Genomic DNA, 18,264 nt, shown 5'->3' with positions numbered 1-18,264 from the left:
AGCATTAGGAGATATACCTAATGTAAAAGACGAGTTAATGGGTGCAGCACACCAACATGGCACATGTATGCATGTGTGCACGTTGTGCACGTATACCCTAGAACTTAAAGTATAATAATAAATAAATACTAGGAAAAAAAGAACCAAAAGTAGAACTGTCATTTGATCCAGCAATCCCACCACTGGGTATCTACCCAGTGGAAAAGAAGTCATTATACAAAAAAGATATTTGCACACGCATGTTTATAACATCACAGTTTGCAATTGGAAAATCACGGAACCAACCCAAATACCCATCAATCAATGAGTGGATAAAGAAACAGAGAGAGAGAGATATGATGGAATACTACTCAGCCACAAAAAGGAATGGATTAATGGCATTTGCAGTGACCTGGATGAGAATGGAGACTATTCTAAGTGAAGTGACTCAGGAATGGAAAACCAAACACTGTATGTTCTCACTGATACGTGGGAGCTAAGCTATGAGGACACAAAGGCATAAGAACAATACAGTGGACTTTGGGGACTTCGGGGGAATGGTGGGGGGGTTGAGGGATAAAAGACTACAAATAGGGTGCAATGTATATTGCTCGGGTGATGGGTGCACCAAAATCTCACAAATCACCACTAAATAACTTACTCCACTAAATAACTTACTCATGTAACCAAACACCACCTGTACCCCAATAACCTATGGGAAATAAGAAAAAAAGAAAACCAACCTCTGGGCACTAGGTGTGCTCATTACTACCACAGTGCCGTTACCTCTAGACCTCTTCGTGGACAGAGCTAGGGAATATACATACGTATACTAATCCATGCATGTACATGAGTCTGTAGTTCCATGTCTGTCAACCTGTTTTCATGTTAAACCATGAGATTATGCAGATATTTTGGATTCTGGCTGGACTGAACACTGCAGAGTTCATTTTTAACTTTCCCTCGTCTTACTTGAAAATTCTTTCGCCATCAGGGAGAAACTTGGTTCTTACTATCTGTATCTATAACATATTTACTTATTGGTTCCACTTGAGTATGCACATAAGTACACACAAAGTGGTTTCAAATTGTTAACTCATACCCCTGTGAGAAAGACATTTATTGACAAGTTTATGTAAAGTTCCTTTTATCTCTAGCTTTACAGTATCCAGCCCAGATACTATTTTCCAGATAGTTTCTTAGTGTAGTTCTTTTTCTCCGTACTCTTTTCATTATGGCTGATGTTATTCATTTAGGATCCAGTTAGATTCTTTGATAATACTTATATTCCTCCTATATCCTGGTTGATTTAAATTGTTTGTATTTTGGGTATGTGAATACTATGATTCTAAGGGGCAGAGCATGTGTGTATCGCTTCTTCATCCTTGCTACCACTTTCCCATTCTCCCCTTCTTTCCAGCTCTTTCCCATCCATTCCCTCTTGGTAACCAATTCTGTTAGCTTCTGGTTTGTTCTTCCTGTATTTCTTCTGTATATACCTGTTTTCTTTTTCTTTCTTTGTTTTTATTTTTGTTTTTGTTTTTGTTTTGTTTTGTTTTTGAGATGGAGTTTTGCTCTTGTTGCCCAGGCTGGAGTGCAATGGTACAATCTTGGCTCACTGCAACCTCTGCCTTCTGGGTTCAAGTGATTCTCCTGCCCTAGCCTCCCATGTAGCTGGGATTATAGGCACCTGCCACCATGCCTAGCTAATTTTGTGTTTTTAGTACAGATGGGGTTTCTCCATGTTGGCCAGGCTGGTCTCCAACTTGTGACCTCAAGTGATCCACCCGCCTTGGCCTCCCAAAATGCTGGGATTACAGGTGTTAGCCACTGCACTCCGCCCGTATTTTCTGAAGTACCCTTCCTCTGTGAAGGATAGCATACTCTAGATACTCTTTTGTGCTTTGCATGTTTAACTTGACAGTAGTACTAGGACATGTAAAGATGTAACTAGTTGTCAGGACATCCTAGCTGTCCAGTTGTATTATCCATAGAATCCCTTTCTTAGAGGAGTTAACAATCCTTGCAAACTCCCACTTACTGAGAACAAATGTCATGCATACAATAAGTTAATACAAAAACTGAGCTCAAGTTTCTGAACTAGTCCTCTGGACCTTTTTCTTTAGGATTTAGCTTCAGAAAAAATGTAAAGATATATGAAATATTTGCCTTTAATGGAAAGGGTGGTTTGTTTCTTTGTGGATTTTTATATTCTTAAGAAATCATGGAAATTTTTTTTTTTTAGCAGAAAGAGATCTTAGAAAGCATGTAGCTTTTCTGTAGCAGCTGATGCCTCTTCCCACTTCTCCATCTCAAAATCCCTTTCAAGACTTCTGGTATACCATTTACTCTTGGTGTTCTTTGGCCTCTGCTTCCATTTAGTTAACTTCACTTGCTCTCCTTTCATCATCCCTTAAAAGGTATTCTTTTCAAGGGTTCTGTCCAGCCCTCTTTTCACTTGGCCTGTTTCGTAAACCAAATATGACCACCTTCCACCACAATTCTATCCCCATAGGCTCCTCTTCATTTTTTGACACTCAGCTAAATGCATCTTTCTTTGTAGAGCTCTAGTTGTACTTCTTTCACATTGCTTTCCTGCTAGACATTGCATCTCTGCAGAACAGTATTTCTTTTTTTTTGCAAAGTTTATATCCCTAAATATTCCCTGGCTTACAGCACTTATGAAATAAATGTTAGCAGAATGAACAGGCAAATGAATGAATGACTGAGTAGGAGCACATTAGGTGACTCAATCTTTGGTATATTAAAAAGACATTTATACTAAGCAAGTTCATGCTTCTGGGAAGCAGAATTCTTAAATGCAGATATGTAACAACGTTATGTACTCTGGGAGGTTTTGGTCTTGGTAGTATTTTAGTTATATTAAAATGTTATGCTTAATTTGAGTTTCAGTGGAAAAGCTTAGCGCCCCACGAGTTTTCTTGAGCATATGTGCCATTGAAAGAAATTGTAATCAACACATGACATGGATTCAAAAGCACTTGAGATATTTTGTAACTACTTTTAAGTCTTTACTGCTCACATAACTCATATGTAATTTTTTAAGCGTTATAGTTAACATTCCGTCTGACATATAGTGTTATTTTTAAGTAATTTGAGTCTTTCTCTTTTTTTTTCTTCTGGTAAAGCTCTTACTTTTTACACTACATTTGACTGCAATGAGATAACTTATTTATTCCTCCAAATTGAACCATAGCTGTTGAAGGCACTAGTAGGAAATCAGAATTGTGACCCCTGTCCTCAGGGTCACAAAGCCATTAGTCTCCATCTGTATGCTGTATGAGTGAAATCATCTATATATGCAGCTACGGAGCGGACAAGTCTGTGTGTGTGAATGTAGCTATAGGAAATGATTGCATTTGGCACTAGTCCTTTACTGTACAGCTGAACACCTAGAAAGATTTATTACAACTTCATTAAAAATATCATCCATTATATTCAATATCCACTTACACTATTGGTTTTAACACAAATTACCTAGTAGTATTTTCTACATGGTATTTTTAGATGACCTTTAGTAAAAGATAAAGGCATAATGTTGTTTTATAAGTTATTTTCCAATTTTGAACACAACTCAATTTTTTAAAATACTTCTTTACCATTTTTTTTAAATGATGTAATATATTGAACTTGAAAAGGTATAAGTATTGGAGATCTGTGACTGAAAAAAATAATCTCTATAGTGATTTTATTGTATCAAGAGTCTTTCTGTTTCAGAAATTCCATGAGTGAAACCGTCAGACTGGTCAGCGGAATGCAGCACCCTGGCTCTGCTGGAGGCGTCTATGAGACAACACAGCACTTCGCTGACATCAAAGAGCACCTGCACACAGTAAAGAGGGACATAGACAACTTACTGCAGCGAAACATGGTGACTTTGTTTCCTTTTCCTTTCATAATTGTAATCTTTAGGAAAGGAAGAACTCACACTCTACTGAAAATCGTGTAACCCTTTAGTTACTGCTGATGCTTATTTTTAATGTTTAAGGTAGAATTGTCCCATACATTGCAGATCTACATGTGTCAACAGCTCCCATAGCAGTTACGGTTTTTTATATGTAATATTTGTATTATCATTTCATGAAAATACTCTGATTTCCATGTTAATGTCTTCTCTGATCCATGGATCGCTTAAGGTGTATTTCTTTGGCCTATTTTTTCCTCAAGGTTCTAGTCTGGCAACTTCTTGCTATGAAGTCATTTACCTTCACCTGGGTTTCGTGTGCTTGGATTGGATTCGATTTGTTTTTGACTCTGCTAGTTGTCTTCTGTAAGACATATTTGGGATATGATTGGCCCGTATTTCCTAGTGTACCTTACCAGAAGCAGAAATCCCAATCCTTTGTATTTTATATCATGTTTTATCTTTTTAAAAGCTTTTTAAAACATTTGATGTCCTTTAGAAAATATGCTAACATATTAGTAATAATGTTACATTAACTCTCCCAAGGTCAGTAACTAGTAAGTAGTAGAGGGAGATAACTTAGGTCTTCAGCTTCTAATCTTGTCTCCTTTATATTTTTTGACAACTCTCTTAACTATATTCCTGTATATATGCCTTGAATATACATTTTTTTTCAAACATGGCTTAATAGTTTTCTTATTGATCATGACCTGTCATCCAAAGCATTACTATCTGTCCCCTTAGTTATGTTTGAGGTTATTTTTCTCCTACTTTAGCCTTTGTTGCAATGACCAAATTGATACTGTGCATATCAATTTACTGAAGAACTTTGCCCCACAAATATAACTATATTGGGAACAACTAATCTTAGAAGCCATTCTCTCTGGATACTTGGATGAAATCTTTGTTTCTGATATTTAATTACCTCCTTAAAATAGAAGGAATACTCAGGGAAATAGGGGAAGAAATATTTTTCAGAACACCAGTGAGTAATGTTGAATGCTGTGAGGTTGGAGAGAATGAGGACTGAGAAAAAGCCATTCTATATGTCAAGTAGTTTGTTGGTAGGGTGACCATGTAGTTTATTGTCTGACCTGGAACACTTTTGAGAGTGGAGGGGGTGCTGTTAATAATCACACCACTACAGCAAGCGTGAACTGGGAGTGTCCAGAGGAGTTGTCTGTGGTGATCCTAGTCTCAGTGACATCAGGAACAGTAACATCATCATGTACCGTAATGCGGACAGGAGCCAGGTGGCAGTGAGTTAGTGACTGGGTAGTGAAAAGGTGGAGGCCTTCCGGTGTCACCTACTCCTTCAAAAACAGTTGTCAGTAAAAGTTAAGGGGATAGAAGGTTTTCTGGGGGATGAAAAAATGAAAATACTTGTTTATATAGCAAACTGAGTTTTATAAAGATTTCACATTTATTTCTTTTTCCAAACTGCTAATTTGACTAACTATAATAGAAAGTCATTTGCCTTACAGCTGTCAAATGAAAAGCCGAAATGCCCAGAACTACCACCATTTCCATCATGTTTGTCTACGGTCCACTTCATTATATTTGTTGTGGTGCAAACTGTATTATTCATTGGTTATATCATGTATAGGTAAGTCTCTTGATAAAATTTGACCCAATATTTTTCTGCATCTGTTTAATTAGAAATATTCAACTAAGTTATCTATGTTCATAATACAATTTTCACCACCTATAAAATTGTTTATTGTGATTTCTGTTCATTTCAGTTCACATAAAGTGCATGTATAGAATATATGTTTATCTTTATGCATTGTATAATTCAAAAGGCATTGATATTTTAATTTTCAACAATCCTGTTTCAAGTTAAGTATATAGACCTTCTTTCATTGTGTGTTTCTTTTTTTCCCTAGGTCTCAGCAAGAAGCAGCTGCCAAAAAATTCTTTTGAGTACCATTTTCATGTGTACATCATCTATTTGTGTACAAAATGTTGTTGTTTTGAGGGAATTTAAGTATTTAAATTGCTTCATGGTCTAAATTATTAAATTTTTTAAATAAAATAACTGTTTAAACATTGGTTTGCGGTTAAGAATAAACCTTAAAGCAAAGACAACCACATTTTAATTTGTTCACAGTATGTAAATCTGTCTAAATTTCAGTGAATTCTGGTCACTATGATACAGCCACTGAGCAGAATATTGACCAGTTAGAGGGTAAATAAGAAAGTGGGGGCAACCCCTGGATATGAATGTTACCCCCTAAGTCTCCAATATTGCAGGTTTCCCTGTGTAACGTAGACACACTTGCCCTCATGCCTCCCCGAATATGAGATCTAATTAAGAAGTCCCATCAGGTTTATTTTGTAACCAAAGTATTTTTTAGAGGTCAGACTTCCTAATCAAAGGCCTGGGCCTGCAGTCCTTTCATCTTAATTTAACTTCCTTTGAAATCAAAGAATATTTTGTCTGAGAGCTTTAAGGATCTGGATAATAGTCTTCAAAATGTTAAGTGAAAATTTTTTTTCCTCTATCAATGATATATTTCACTTTTAAAGGAAAGTTTAGAGGAAAATTAATAGCTGCTTTTTGCCTAAAAAACCTTGTGGTGGAAACATTCCTCTGAGAATGACTTTTGTAGGTATTTTGCCTAGTAATGTATTCATTCATGATTGCCCATATTCTTGAATGTCTTCATTCCGATGGTGTCAGGTCAATATTATGAAAATAATTTTTGTATTTATATTTGTAACTTAAGGAATTCATTTCTCCCATTTACTACAGCATGTAAATTCAGCTCAAATTGCATGATCTGAGGATATTTTAAATTTACAAAACCTGCCACTACATTCTGGTTTACATTAGTTACTTCATGCTGGCTGGGGTTAGTGACCATTTGCATACTCTTTTAAATCAAGGCGGCTGTAGTAGAAGTAGTTTTAAGATTCTTGAAGGCAAAATTTGAAAAACAGTGAATACTTGTAATTGTTTCCTTTTAGTGCCAGAACTAAGTGAAGCACTTGTTAGTAAACTTAACCTTGAAATGTCAGACTGGAAGGAGTTTTTAGAGTCTTTGTGCATAGCTCTAGGTATCGTAGAAACAGTCTGTAAATGACGGTTTAAGATGCAAATTTAATTTTGTTCACAGGTGATTTATACTGATTTTTGCTGCCTTCAAAATACTGTTTTACCTCTTTTAGCTAGAGCGGTTGTCTTTCATTTGCCATAGAATTCCAAACAATCCTATTTTATAAAATAGTATTGTTGAATTATTCCAAGCCTCCCTAGGTTTGCTCTCAAATGTCATTCACAGATTGGGCTAACGACCTAAAATCTATGTATAAAGACTGTCTGAAGAACTCTGTATTATAGCCGTACCGAACGAGTGCTGTGTGTGCAAACAGTCTCACATTGCTTTTTATGTTGATACTTATCCTGGAACACTGAAAGAGAATATGCCAGTGATAACTCACTTTACTTCAGTCATTTCAACACAGAAAATGCTTCTCTAGCGTTTTTCTTTTGTAGTGTTAACATTTTGAAATTCATGTTTCAGAGGCTTCATCATCACAGAATTTACTCTTGCTCCATGAAAAAAATTATATACCTTCAGAAGAATATTTAAGTTGTAGACTATGAAACTTGAGAAATCCTCCTGAGATAAAAGGCTGCCAAATCCAGTATTATAAAGTCCATGGTCATATGTGCCTGTGCATTAAAGGAATACCAGATCTATGCAGTATACATTTTTCAGGCTGAAATTCAAGGGGAATCATTCTCATCATTCTTACTACAAATGGAGATGGCTATTATGAAACAACACGAGCATGAACCTTTCATCTTTTAGTGATATACTTTGCTTGAAAATCACTCAGTAAAGTAGTTCACGCAGAATGTGTATCATATTATTTGAAGTTTGGTTTTTCTCAAAATCATTGACTTTTGTAAGGAGCTCATTTCTGAACAAAAAGGTTTGCTCTGTGGAAAAATCAATCACTGCCAGGATTCTTTCATTTCTGTACTATTTTGTATAATTGAATTTGTTCACTTCTCTCACACCAGCAAGTGTTTTACAGGTGCCTTGGATTAAAGCAAAGTTGATTTTAAAATTTTTATGTAAGTCATTGTGTTTATGATGCCACTTTTAAAAGGAAAATGCAATTGCTTAATGGCTAATACGCTTATTTCGTGTACCTATTTGTGTTCTAATAATTGTTTGAATGTTTTATTCAGCTTAAAACTTTACCACGAAGTCATAAACAGTAAAAAATGTTTTGTTATATATTAAGGGAATAGCAGTGTTTCTCAAAGTATGATCCATAGACCATCTAGGTCATGGTGCCTGGTTTCAGACCACCTGAATCAAATCTTAGGGGTGGGGCTTTGGGATGTCATTGTTCAATATGAGGCACCTCAGGAGATTCTGAGCACACCGATGTCTGAGAACCACTAAAATGAGGAGTGGAAAAAAAATAGATGTTTCGTTAATTTAGAGCTGATATGAGAGGATAATATATTTTTATTGTCAATGACATTAACAGATGTGCACTGATTCTTTTATACCTACAAGTAATGTTCCTTTTTATTACAACTCTTGGTTCATGAGCAACTACAGACTGACTCTAGATTATTACCTGTTGCTTTTAGTATTTTTGTGATGGCTTTTAAACTTACGAAATCATCTTAAGATCATTCATGGTCAAGCCATGAAAATTCCCATCTTCAAGCCTGCCTGCTAAAGCTTTTTTGCCTTCCTCATTGTGATTATGGTAACATTTTATCTCAGACAGTTGTACTTTTTGATAACTTAGGGAAAATAGAAATTACTTGAACAAGGGATTGCCTGCCTCACTGCATTGCAGAGATACAGTTTTGTAAAGAACACAAATAGCAGTTGTGAATATTAAGATGTGATTATCTTTCCCTGTCCATGTGCTTATCGAAAGAAGATAGTGAACAAATGATTATATTGAGGATTTTTTAAATTTATAAGATCTAATGTGAAATCCACACTTGGAACTTTTTAGATCTATCTGTTGCTTGTTTAATATATTTCTTTTATGACATTACTTAAAAGTTTAAAAGGGTTTTCTATCCACTGTCAATTTGAATTGGATAACATTTTGTCGTTTTTTGTTTTTTTCTTTTCCTGATTGTTATTTGATGCTAGCTGGAATTCAAGAAATGGTATTGACCTTATTCAAATAAAGAAATATTTTAGTAAATTTGCTTTTTCCTTCATTGATCTTGGATAATAAGTTGCCATTTGTTTTTCAGACAGGACCTATATTGTGATAGCATTTCATTTATCACATGCTTTGGGCTCTGCCCAAGGTAGCCTGCTGCATGCAGAGGCAGTACATGGAAGCATGGCACGAGAACATAGAAATGGTCATGGATAACTGTTTACCCTTGCTGGTAATGAAAATACAAACTAATTAAAACAATGTATTTGATGTTTTTACCTCTAATAACCAAATGATGGCAAAAGTGTAGTTAAGCTGGAACTCATAGTCATTACTAATTAGTGGTAGTTTAAAAAATATTTTAATCTTTTTGGCAAGTACCATTTAACCAAGTAATTCCGATTCTGAGAGTTAATGTGGTATAAAAATAGTAGGGCTTTGAGGTTAGACAAATCTAGGTTTGAATCCTGGCACTCTCACTGGAGGTGACCTTTAGTTTCCTCATAATACTTAACTCGCAATGGTTAATAAGCATAGTAAAAGAGTGTCTTCATAAGGAGGCTTCAAAAAATGGTAGACTAATTGGTAAAGACAAATGGTGGATAAAATAGAAGATTTAAATACATAGATGGGTTCAAAATAATTCAGAACCTAAAACCCGATCAGGGAGCCTACTGGTAGCAGTAGGGAGTGGCAGAAACTAGACTACACACAGGCCCTAGATACTGTCATTGAAAGTTATGTTCGGCCGGGCACGGTGGCTCAAGCCTGTAATCCCAGCACTTTGGGAGGCCGAGACGGGCGGATCACGAGGTCAGGAGATCGAGACCATCCTGGCTAACACGGTGAAACCCCGTCTCTACTAAAAAAATACAAAAAACTAGCCGGGCGAGGTGGCGGGCGCCTGTAGTCCCAGCTACTCGGGAGGCTGAGGCAGGAGAATGGCGTGAACCCGGGAGGCGGAGCTTGCAGTGAGCTGAGATCCGGCCACTGCACTCCAGTCCGGGCGACAGAGCGAGACAAAAAAAAAAAAAAAAAAGAAAGTTATGTTCATTTGTGGCATTGAGGACATGACTTTAGGCCTGAAAAACCCAGGAGGCTTGAACTGAGATACTAGAATAAAATGAGGACCCTGGAAGAGCTGCTTTTTCAGTGGAAATGGGCTGAAAGGACCTCTTCTACCCCAACAGCTCCGAGAAGGCATAGGAAGCTTCTCTCCCTGGAACTCTGGGTAAGGGCACATTTCTTGTTAAGAAATTGAAGCCCAGGTGTATGCTTTACTTACGTGGTGTGGAATTCTCTACATCAAAAACAATATATAAATTGGTTCTTGTCTGGGAAAATCCAGAAGGCAAAACAAAACCACTCATTAGCAATACCACAGCAAAAGTACATTAGACAGCTCTAGGCAACCATAGGGACAACCAGTCCTAACTAAAATGAGCTCTAAAAATTATAAACCAAACCAGAAAAATATGGAAGAGTGACAGTAGACACAATAATGAAACCTGGCACCTCCAAGAATCTGAGATAATAGAAGAAGACAACAAATATGTACACTTGAAATGACTTTAAAAATACTGAAGAGTTTATAAAAGGACTGGAAATCACGAGGAAGGAATGAAACACTGAAAAATAAGACAGTTGGAGTGCCAAAGAACCACCCAAAACACAACTTCGATATGGGAGGTGGGGATCAAATTTGGATACCAGATTGGACAAAGCTCAAAAGAATTCTTGAGTTAGAAGATAGATCTGAGCAAATTACCAAGAGTGCAACACAGATACTAAAATGGTGGAAAATGCAATAAATTGGCAGTTGGTGAGAAGGTACAACATACGTCTACCAGTAGTTCTAGAAGGAACAGGAGAGTCATGATGAAGAACTGTGCTAAGGTGTAATAGCTAAGAACTTTTCAGAATTGATGCACACACATATTTGAAGAATCTTGAGTCTGAGGCAGGGTTGTAGGTTGGAGAAGTTTCCCACAGAAGATGTTATCTGAGCCATGTGCTAAAGTATGTATAGTGCAAGGGGGACTGGAAGAGAACTAACTCCAATCAGAAAAAATAATATGAACAAAAGCATGGAGTTGAGAAGCAGTGTAGTTTATGTGAGAACCTGTAAGCTTATTCTGCTATGCTGGGAAAAATGATGGTTGGGTGGGATGTACAGAGGCCAGATCCCAAGGCTCTGTAAAGGAGCTTGGGCTTCATCCAGAGGGTAATGGAAGGTCATGAAAGTCAAGCAGAAAGGCAATACTTGCATTTCAAACACTGCAATCTCTGAGTGCTTCATGGAGGAAGGAGGCTTGAGACAGACCAGTCACAGTGTGCCCAGTGAAAAATGGTGGCCTGAAAGAAGGCCAAAAATCTATCAATAGTAGTATTGAACAATTAGAGTTCATTTAGGCCACTGTAACAAAATACCATAAATGAGGTGGCTTATAAAAAAAATCTGTTGTAGGCCGGGTACGGTGGCTCACGCCTGTAATCCCAGCACTCTGGGAGGCCGAGATGGGCAGATCACAAGGTCAGGAGATCGAGACCATCCTGGCTAACATGGTGAAACCCCGTCTCTACTAAAAATACAAAAAAAAAATTAGCTGGGCGTGGTGGCGGGTGCCTGTAGTCCCAGCTACACGGGAGGCTGAGGCAGGAGAATGGCATGAACCCGGGAGGCGGAGCTTGCAGTGAGCCGAGATCGCACCACTGCACTCCAGCCTGGGCCACAGAGCAAGACTCCCCGTCTCAAAAAAAAAAAAAAAAAATTTATTGCTCACTGTTCTGGAAGACTGGGAAGGTGAAGATCAAGACTCGACCCTCACGACCTAATCACCTACAAATGTAGTAACACATTGGGCATTAGGATTTCAACATAGGAGTTTGGGGACAAGCAAACATTCAGGCAAGCATCTAATGACTTTGAAGTGAATGAGAAGGAAGAATGTAAGATGATACTCTGTTTCTGGCTTGTGGAATTGGATGGAAGGTGTACTAAAACAGAACACGAGAAAAAGGATGGGAATTGAAGATGAGGGAAGAAGAGATTAAGTTCCATTTGGAACATAGATTTTGACATAACTAGCCAAGTAAAAATGGCCAGAAGGCAATATAGGTTTGGATTCAGGGCAGAACCATACCTCAATTTTTTATCTCTAAAATGGGGTGATAATTGAGATAACAGAGCACCATAAATAGAGCTTAGGAACAAGATGCTTGTGCCCAGTAAATGTTAGCTATTCTTATTCTATGCGTCTGAAAATCAGAAGAGAGAACTGACCCAGAACAGTACAACACAGGATTTTTGGCTCTTTCTCTACCTGCTCATGAGTTGTAAAAAAAGGGAAACAGTCCTCAGCAGTGCTGGGAGTCCCATTCCGTTTCTCAGATCCTCACAAATAAGTCCAGAAGCTGCCCGGTCAGCTGCCACATGGCATTTACTGTTCTCTGAACCCCCGTGATGTCCACTGGGTGCTGCTCCTCCTGATGGCATCATCCCCTGTGTTGGCCCTTAACTGCTCTTTCTTCTGGATCTGCCATTTCTGCCATGTCAGCCCAGCAGTGGCACCATTTCTGCCATGTTCCATCATACAGGCCCCACTGCTACTCAGGGGAGGATTTCACTCTCCTGCCAGACAAGCAGCCACTTCTGCCATCTGGACCAGGCACCCTCCTGACTGCCATTGTCCACAGAAGCAATGGAGGCTTCCAGGAGCCAGTCCGTGGGGTGGTGTATTAGGTTCTTCAGAGAAACAACCTTTAAATACACACACACGTATATATACACATATATACACACATACATACATATAAAATCAGGTATGGCTCACATGATTATGGAGGCCGAGAAGTCCCACGATCTGCCATCTGCAAGCTGGAGACCCAGAAAAGCCAGTAGTATAGCCGGAAGGCCTGAAAGCCAGAGCCAGTGGTGTGGAGTCCATCTGAGCCTGAAGGCCTGAGGACCGTGAGTGCCCCGGGCAGAGGAAGATCAATGTTCCCAGCTCAAGAAGAGAGCAAATCCAACCTTCCTCTGGCTTTTCTCTTCAGGCTCTCACAGATTGGACGATGCCCATCCACACTGTGGAGGATCATCTGCTTTCCTCAGTCAGCCAAACCAAATGCAAATCTCTTCCATGAACAGCCTCACAGACACACCAGAAATAATGTTTAACCAGATAATCCTGGCATCTAGTGACCCAGTCAAGTTGGCATGTAAAATTAACCATCATGGGTAGTTTGTGCCAAGCGGAGAAGAATGACTCTCTCCCGCCTGCATGTTACTTTCTGTTAAGAAAATAGTAAAGCAGTGATGCATGGGCCCCAGGGTCAGAGTTCTTGGTGAGAATGGCTGTTACTATTAATTAAAGGTCCATCTCTAGGAAACAGTCCTAATGGGTTCATGAGCCTTGGCCAGGGTGAACCTGAGTGAAAGACACTACAGAATTTCTCAACCCTCTGGGAACTAAGACTTTGTAACTGAGGCACACTTACTGTGTCTGCTCTGAATGAGTCTCTCCCAAGAGCCTCCTTAGTACTTAATGCAAATAGACTTATTGCTAGCCATACCATGAATGTTACAATTTGCCAAATATACCTGAATTCCAAGCAGGAACATAGCTCAGCTCAAATTGGTCAGCCCACTGCGTAAACAGTAAGTTAGTAAATTAATCTTTGGTTCCCAGCCCATCTTCCCCTTCCATGTAGAACCAGCATGGCAATTTTCAATCAGATCATGGAAGCCAGCATGTCCTGTTAGAAAATAACAACCACTGAATTGCCTACCAACTCAGCACTCTACCAGCATGGAAGTTCTGTGGTAGAGAGGATACAGAATAGAATACTGTTATTACCTCACCAAAAAGTGATGTCTGTGAACTGAAATAGACCAGTCATATAGTGACGGCAAAAGAAATACTTTAGGGGTCAGGCATGGTGGCTTACACCTGTAACCCCAGCACTTTGGGAGGCCAAGGTGGGAGGAACTCTTGAGCCCATGAGTTTGAGACCAGCCTTGGCAACATAGCGAGACCTTATCTCTACAAAAAATAAAAAATTAGCCAGGTGTGATGGCGCATGCCTGTAGTCTCAGCCATTCAGGAGGCTGAGGCAGGAGGATCGCTTGAGCCCAGGAAATCGAGGCTATAGTGAGCCATGATTATGCACTCCAGCTTGGGTGACAGAGTAAGACCCTGTCTCACACACACACACACATGCACACAAAAGATTTTGAAACGTTCAGTATAACATTGCTCAATATTTCTGGAAGACAGAAGAATCAGCCTGGGATACATTTCTTAAAATGGCCACTTTGAGAGACAAGGGACTGAGATGTTTTGAGTCTGCACAGTGTCACAAATGGGTCTCACAATCTATCAGATAACAACGGTCGAAGGTAGTACTGAAGAGACTCTTCGGTCCTGTAGCTCAATGGAAACCATACTATCATGACTGGGGAATTTCTTTGCACAGCTGGTATATAGCCTTGAGTTTGTATCCACAAGAATATTCACCAATCCTATAGAAATGAAAAGAAACATGCTACTTGGCCTGGCATTTCAATACAGTTCATTAAATATGTATTAAGTGTCTATGATGTACATGACACTCTATTAGGTAAAACACAAACCACTAAAATGTCTCCAGTAGGCAGTTATTAGGATTAGGACTATGTGTTTACTTCCTTTGTGGTTTCCATAATGGTCCTTCTATTTCCCAAGACTTTTTCCTCTTTTTATGTTACCTCTTTTTTCCCAGTTAGAATAGAGGTTGCAAATCAGTCCCAGTGAATCTCATCTTTAGGTCATTTCTACACTTAGCCAATTAGCCAAGTGTGGTGACACATGCCTTGGCACTTGGTGACCTTTTTCTTCTTCCAGTTCTGCTGACCTTCATGAGCACAGAGGTTTAGCTGCATGGCTACCCCTGAAATGTTGTTGTGTCACCAGCTAAGAGGATATAACGACTGAGACAGGACAACCTAATCACCATGATTTCCTTGGGGAAGGTCAAAAAGAAAGATAAACTAGCCAACTTTAATTACAGGAGCAAAATTAGGCATTTGATGTGAAAAGAGAAATCCCAGGTGAAGGACTGAAATGGATTTATGCTGTTTGAATGTGATATATTTCTAAAATATAATTCCACTAATGGGATTATTGCTTCTCTAGTAAATTCTTTGGGTCATATACCATCAAATTTTTCAAGTTGACTAGGCCACAACGAATCAGTGTTTACAAAAGTGATGCATTAAATCAGAATGAGGCATGATTTTAAAAACTATGGCAAGTAGTCTTGATCCTGGGAGCTGGCAAAGAAGGCAGCAAGCACTATGGTGTGGATTTGTAAGCACTAAGATGTTATTTCTATTATTGGTGGAGGGTGTCCAGGTTCTTGGCATTTTGAACAAAGAATTAGACAAAATGCACAAAGCAAGGAAAGAATAAAGCAACAAAAGCAGAGATTTATGGAAAACAAAAGTAGACTCCACAGAATGGGAGTGGCCCCAGCATGGAGGCTCAAGAGCCCCTTTACAGAATTTTCTGGGGTTTAAATACCCTTTAAAGGTTTCTCATTGGTTACTTGGTGGACACCCTATGTAAATGAAGTAGTGGCCTGCAATCAGTCTGATTGGTTGCAGAAAGCAAACAATGGGAGACTGAAGTGAAGTTACAAAGGTTACACCCTATGCAAGGATCTGATTGGTCGTGGAAAGCAACCAATTAGAGGCTGAAGTGAAGTTACAAAAGTTACACTCCTATGCAAATACTTTGAATGTTCTATCTGCCATGCAGAAAAAGTTGGTGGGGGTGGAGGACGGGGAGTTGCAAAGGGTGTAAGGAAGTAGCTTCCAGTCCTTTTGTTACTTAGGTGTGGAAAGTTGGGGTTTTCCTTTTAATTTAGTTCCAGGAAGTCAGCATGAATTGGCCTTAGGTTCCCTGCCCCAGACCCTATTCTCCTGTCTCACTTTTGCCTGAAGATAACTCTCCAAGTGTCTCCATCATCCCATGTAGTATCTTGATTACTTCCATTAAAAGCGAATTGCTCAAAAATAAGCCATTAGACCTAGTGGCAATCATTCATTCATTGTTTTCCCCCAAGACTCTTATTGATCACTTACTATGTGCCAAGCATGATTCTCAGAGATGGGGATGCAAAGGTGAACAAAACTGCACTGGTCTGTCTTATGGAGCATACATTCCAATGGAGTAGGTGGAAAGGAAACAACTAAATCAATGAAAACATACTTTCAGGTAGAGTGCTATGAAGAAAAATAGAGTAGGATAGAGTATTAAAAGGTGGGGTAGTGGAGGCAGGGTACCTTAGGATGGTCAGGGAAGTCCCTCTAAGAAGGTGAATGTGAACAGAAACCTGAATTAAGCAAGGGTGAGTCACCTAAAGATGTGTAAGAGCGATACAGGCCAGGAGGTTCCACGAGGGCACAGGTGGGAGAAATCTTGGTTTAAAGGACCATGAGGACATGAATGTGATTAGAATAGAATAAGCAAAGGGAGTGTGGCTGAGGAGGCTGGCAGCTAGGCAGTGGTCAATCTTGCAGTGAGGAGTGGGGATTCTATGCCAGGACAGTAGGGAGCCATGGGATGGTGACACCTAGAGGTCCCATTCATGAATCCAGGGCATTTATTTCCCCTTTCTGAAGGAATGGAAGATTCTACCACCATTTCTACAAGATTCTACAGCCAGGCTCAGTGGCTCACACTTATAATCCCAGCACTTTGAGAAACTGAGGCAGGCAGATGTCTTGAGGTCAGGAGTTCAAGACCAGCCTGGCCAAAATGGCAAAACCCTGTCTTTACCAAAAATACAAAAACTTTGCCGGGCATGGTGGCACATGCCTGTAATCCTAGCTACTCGGAAGGCTGAGGCAGGAGAATCACTTGAATCCGGGAAGCGGAGGTTGCAGAGAGCTGAGATCCTGCCACTGCACTACAGCCTGGGCAACAGAGCAAGGCTGTCTCCAAAAAAAAAAAAAAACAAAAGAAAGGATCCTATACATACCAGCTAGTAGTTCCTGGATGTCCAAGGGCAAAGGCCATTGTAATAAATTGAGGAGTAAAACGTTTTTTAAGTCATGACCTCATTCTCAATGGAATTACCTGTTGAGGAAATAATAAGATATTTGATTTCATAAAGCACTATCAGGAGGCCTTCCATGGCCACCCTACGGAAGCTACCGCCTAAGAGTCCCCATAATGTGTGAAACCCCCTCCTACCCCCTCCACACAAACAAATATTCAGAAAAGGACTGGACAGGGAGAAACTCCTTTACACATGGGTGCTAGAGTTTAGAATTGATACCTCACCATTAATAATATTTCCTAATTCCTCATAAAATGGAATTTTTAGAATAGATTTTATAATAAATCTAAATAATTACTTATAATAAAATGTAGACAGAACAGACAGAAACATAAAGCTGTGGCTTTTATTTTATGGTTTGAAAAGTTCTACGAGACAACATTAATTAGTAACATTCCTCAATGGACATGCAATGTAGTTTATTATAAAGGGTAATTTAGAGATAATGGTGTGAACATGTTAAGTTCCAAGCAACCCATCTAAAACTGAAAGTGGAGCTCAGTATTGATGTACATTCTCCTCGAAGCCCTGAGCACAGCTTATGTTTCACTCTAAATTATCTTTTTTAGCCTTTCATATCGAGACCATTTTAGCAGCATTTTAAAATAGATTACTAAAAGGGAAAGCAGACGATAAAATATGTAAAGCAAGCATTTTAGGCAAGAGTCCAGATTATATAATTCCATATGATCAGAGAGATAATCACCTGTTTTCTGAGAGGACTCATGCCTTCAGATAAAATGACAATGGATTACATCTCTTCCTTCCCACCCCACCCCCTTTGGTGTGCTTTAATTAGAAAGACACTAGCATAGATTAAAGTCTTAGCCATACTCAATTCTTCCCTTGACCTGAAGAAAACCACAGCTACCGAGAATCTGGTGGAATACAAAACATTGTCAGTTTCATCCAAGTACACCAGTGAGCTTAAATAGAGCATCCAGGAGGTACACTCTTTACGCAAGAGAAAAAAGGTGACCCCTTACATACTGATGATTTGACTCACATAATGGTCTTACCTTCTGAATCAGAGCCTTGAAGTGTCAAGTACATCATTTCCATGTAGACAAGTGACATTTCCGTGCAGGAGAAGACTAAGA

The 18,264-nt window shown here is 39.1% G+C and overlaps 1 protein-coding gene across 1 annotated transcript in view; it reads left to right on the top strand.

Moving 5' to 3' along the window:
* Positions 1-9,100, top strand: part of LMAN1 (lectin, mannose-binding, 1) — a 32,853-nt gene extending 23,753 nt beyond the window's left edge. Inside the window, exons 11-13 of the mRNA XM_011949407.1 lie at positions 3,718-3,871; positions 5,389-5,510; positions 5,791-9,100. Of these exons, the coding sequence (XP_011804797.1) occupies positions 3,718-3,871; positions 5,389-5,510; positions 5,791-5,827 (313 nt within the window). The 3' untranslated portion in view covers positions 5,828-9,100. The remainder of the gene's footprint in view (positions 1-3,717; positions 3,872-5,388; positions 5,511-5,790) is intronic.
* Positions 9,101-18,264: the final 9,164 nt, after the last annotated feature.

This window comes from Colobus angolensis, unplaced genomic scaffold (genome assembly GCF_000951035.1).
Source record: "Colobus angolensis palliatus isolate OR3802 unplaced genomic scaffold, Cang.pa_1.0 Scaffold108, whole genome shotgun sequence".
In the NCBI taxonomy this organism is placed as follows: domain Eukaryota; kingdom Metazoa; phylum Chordata; class Mammalia; order Primates; family Cercopithecidae; genus Colobus; species Colobus angolensis.
Note: the sequence above shows the minus strand (reverse complement) of the source record. Positions and strands in the feature narration are given on the sequence as shown.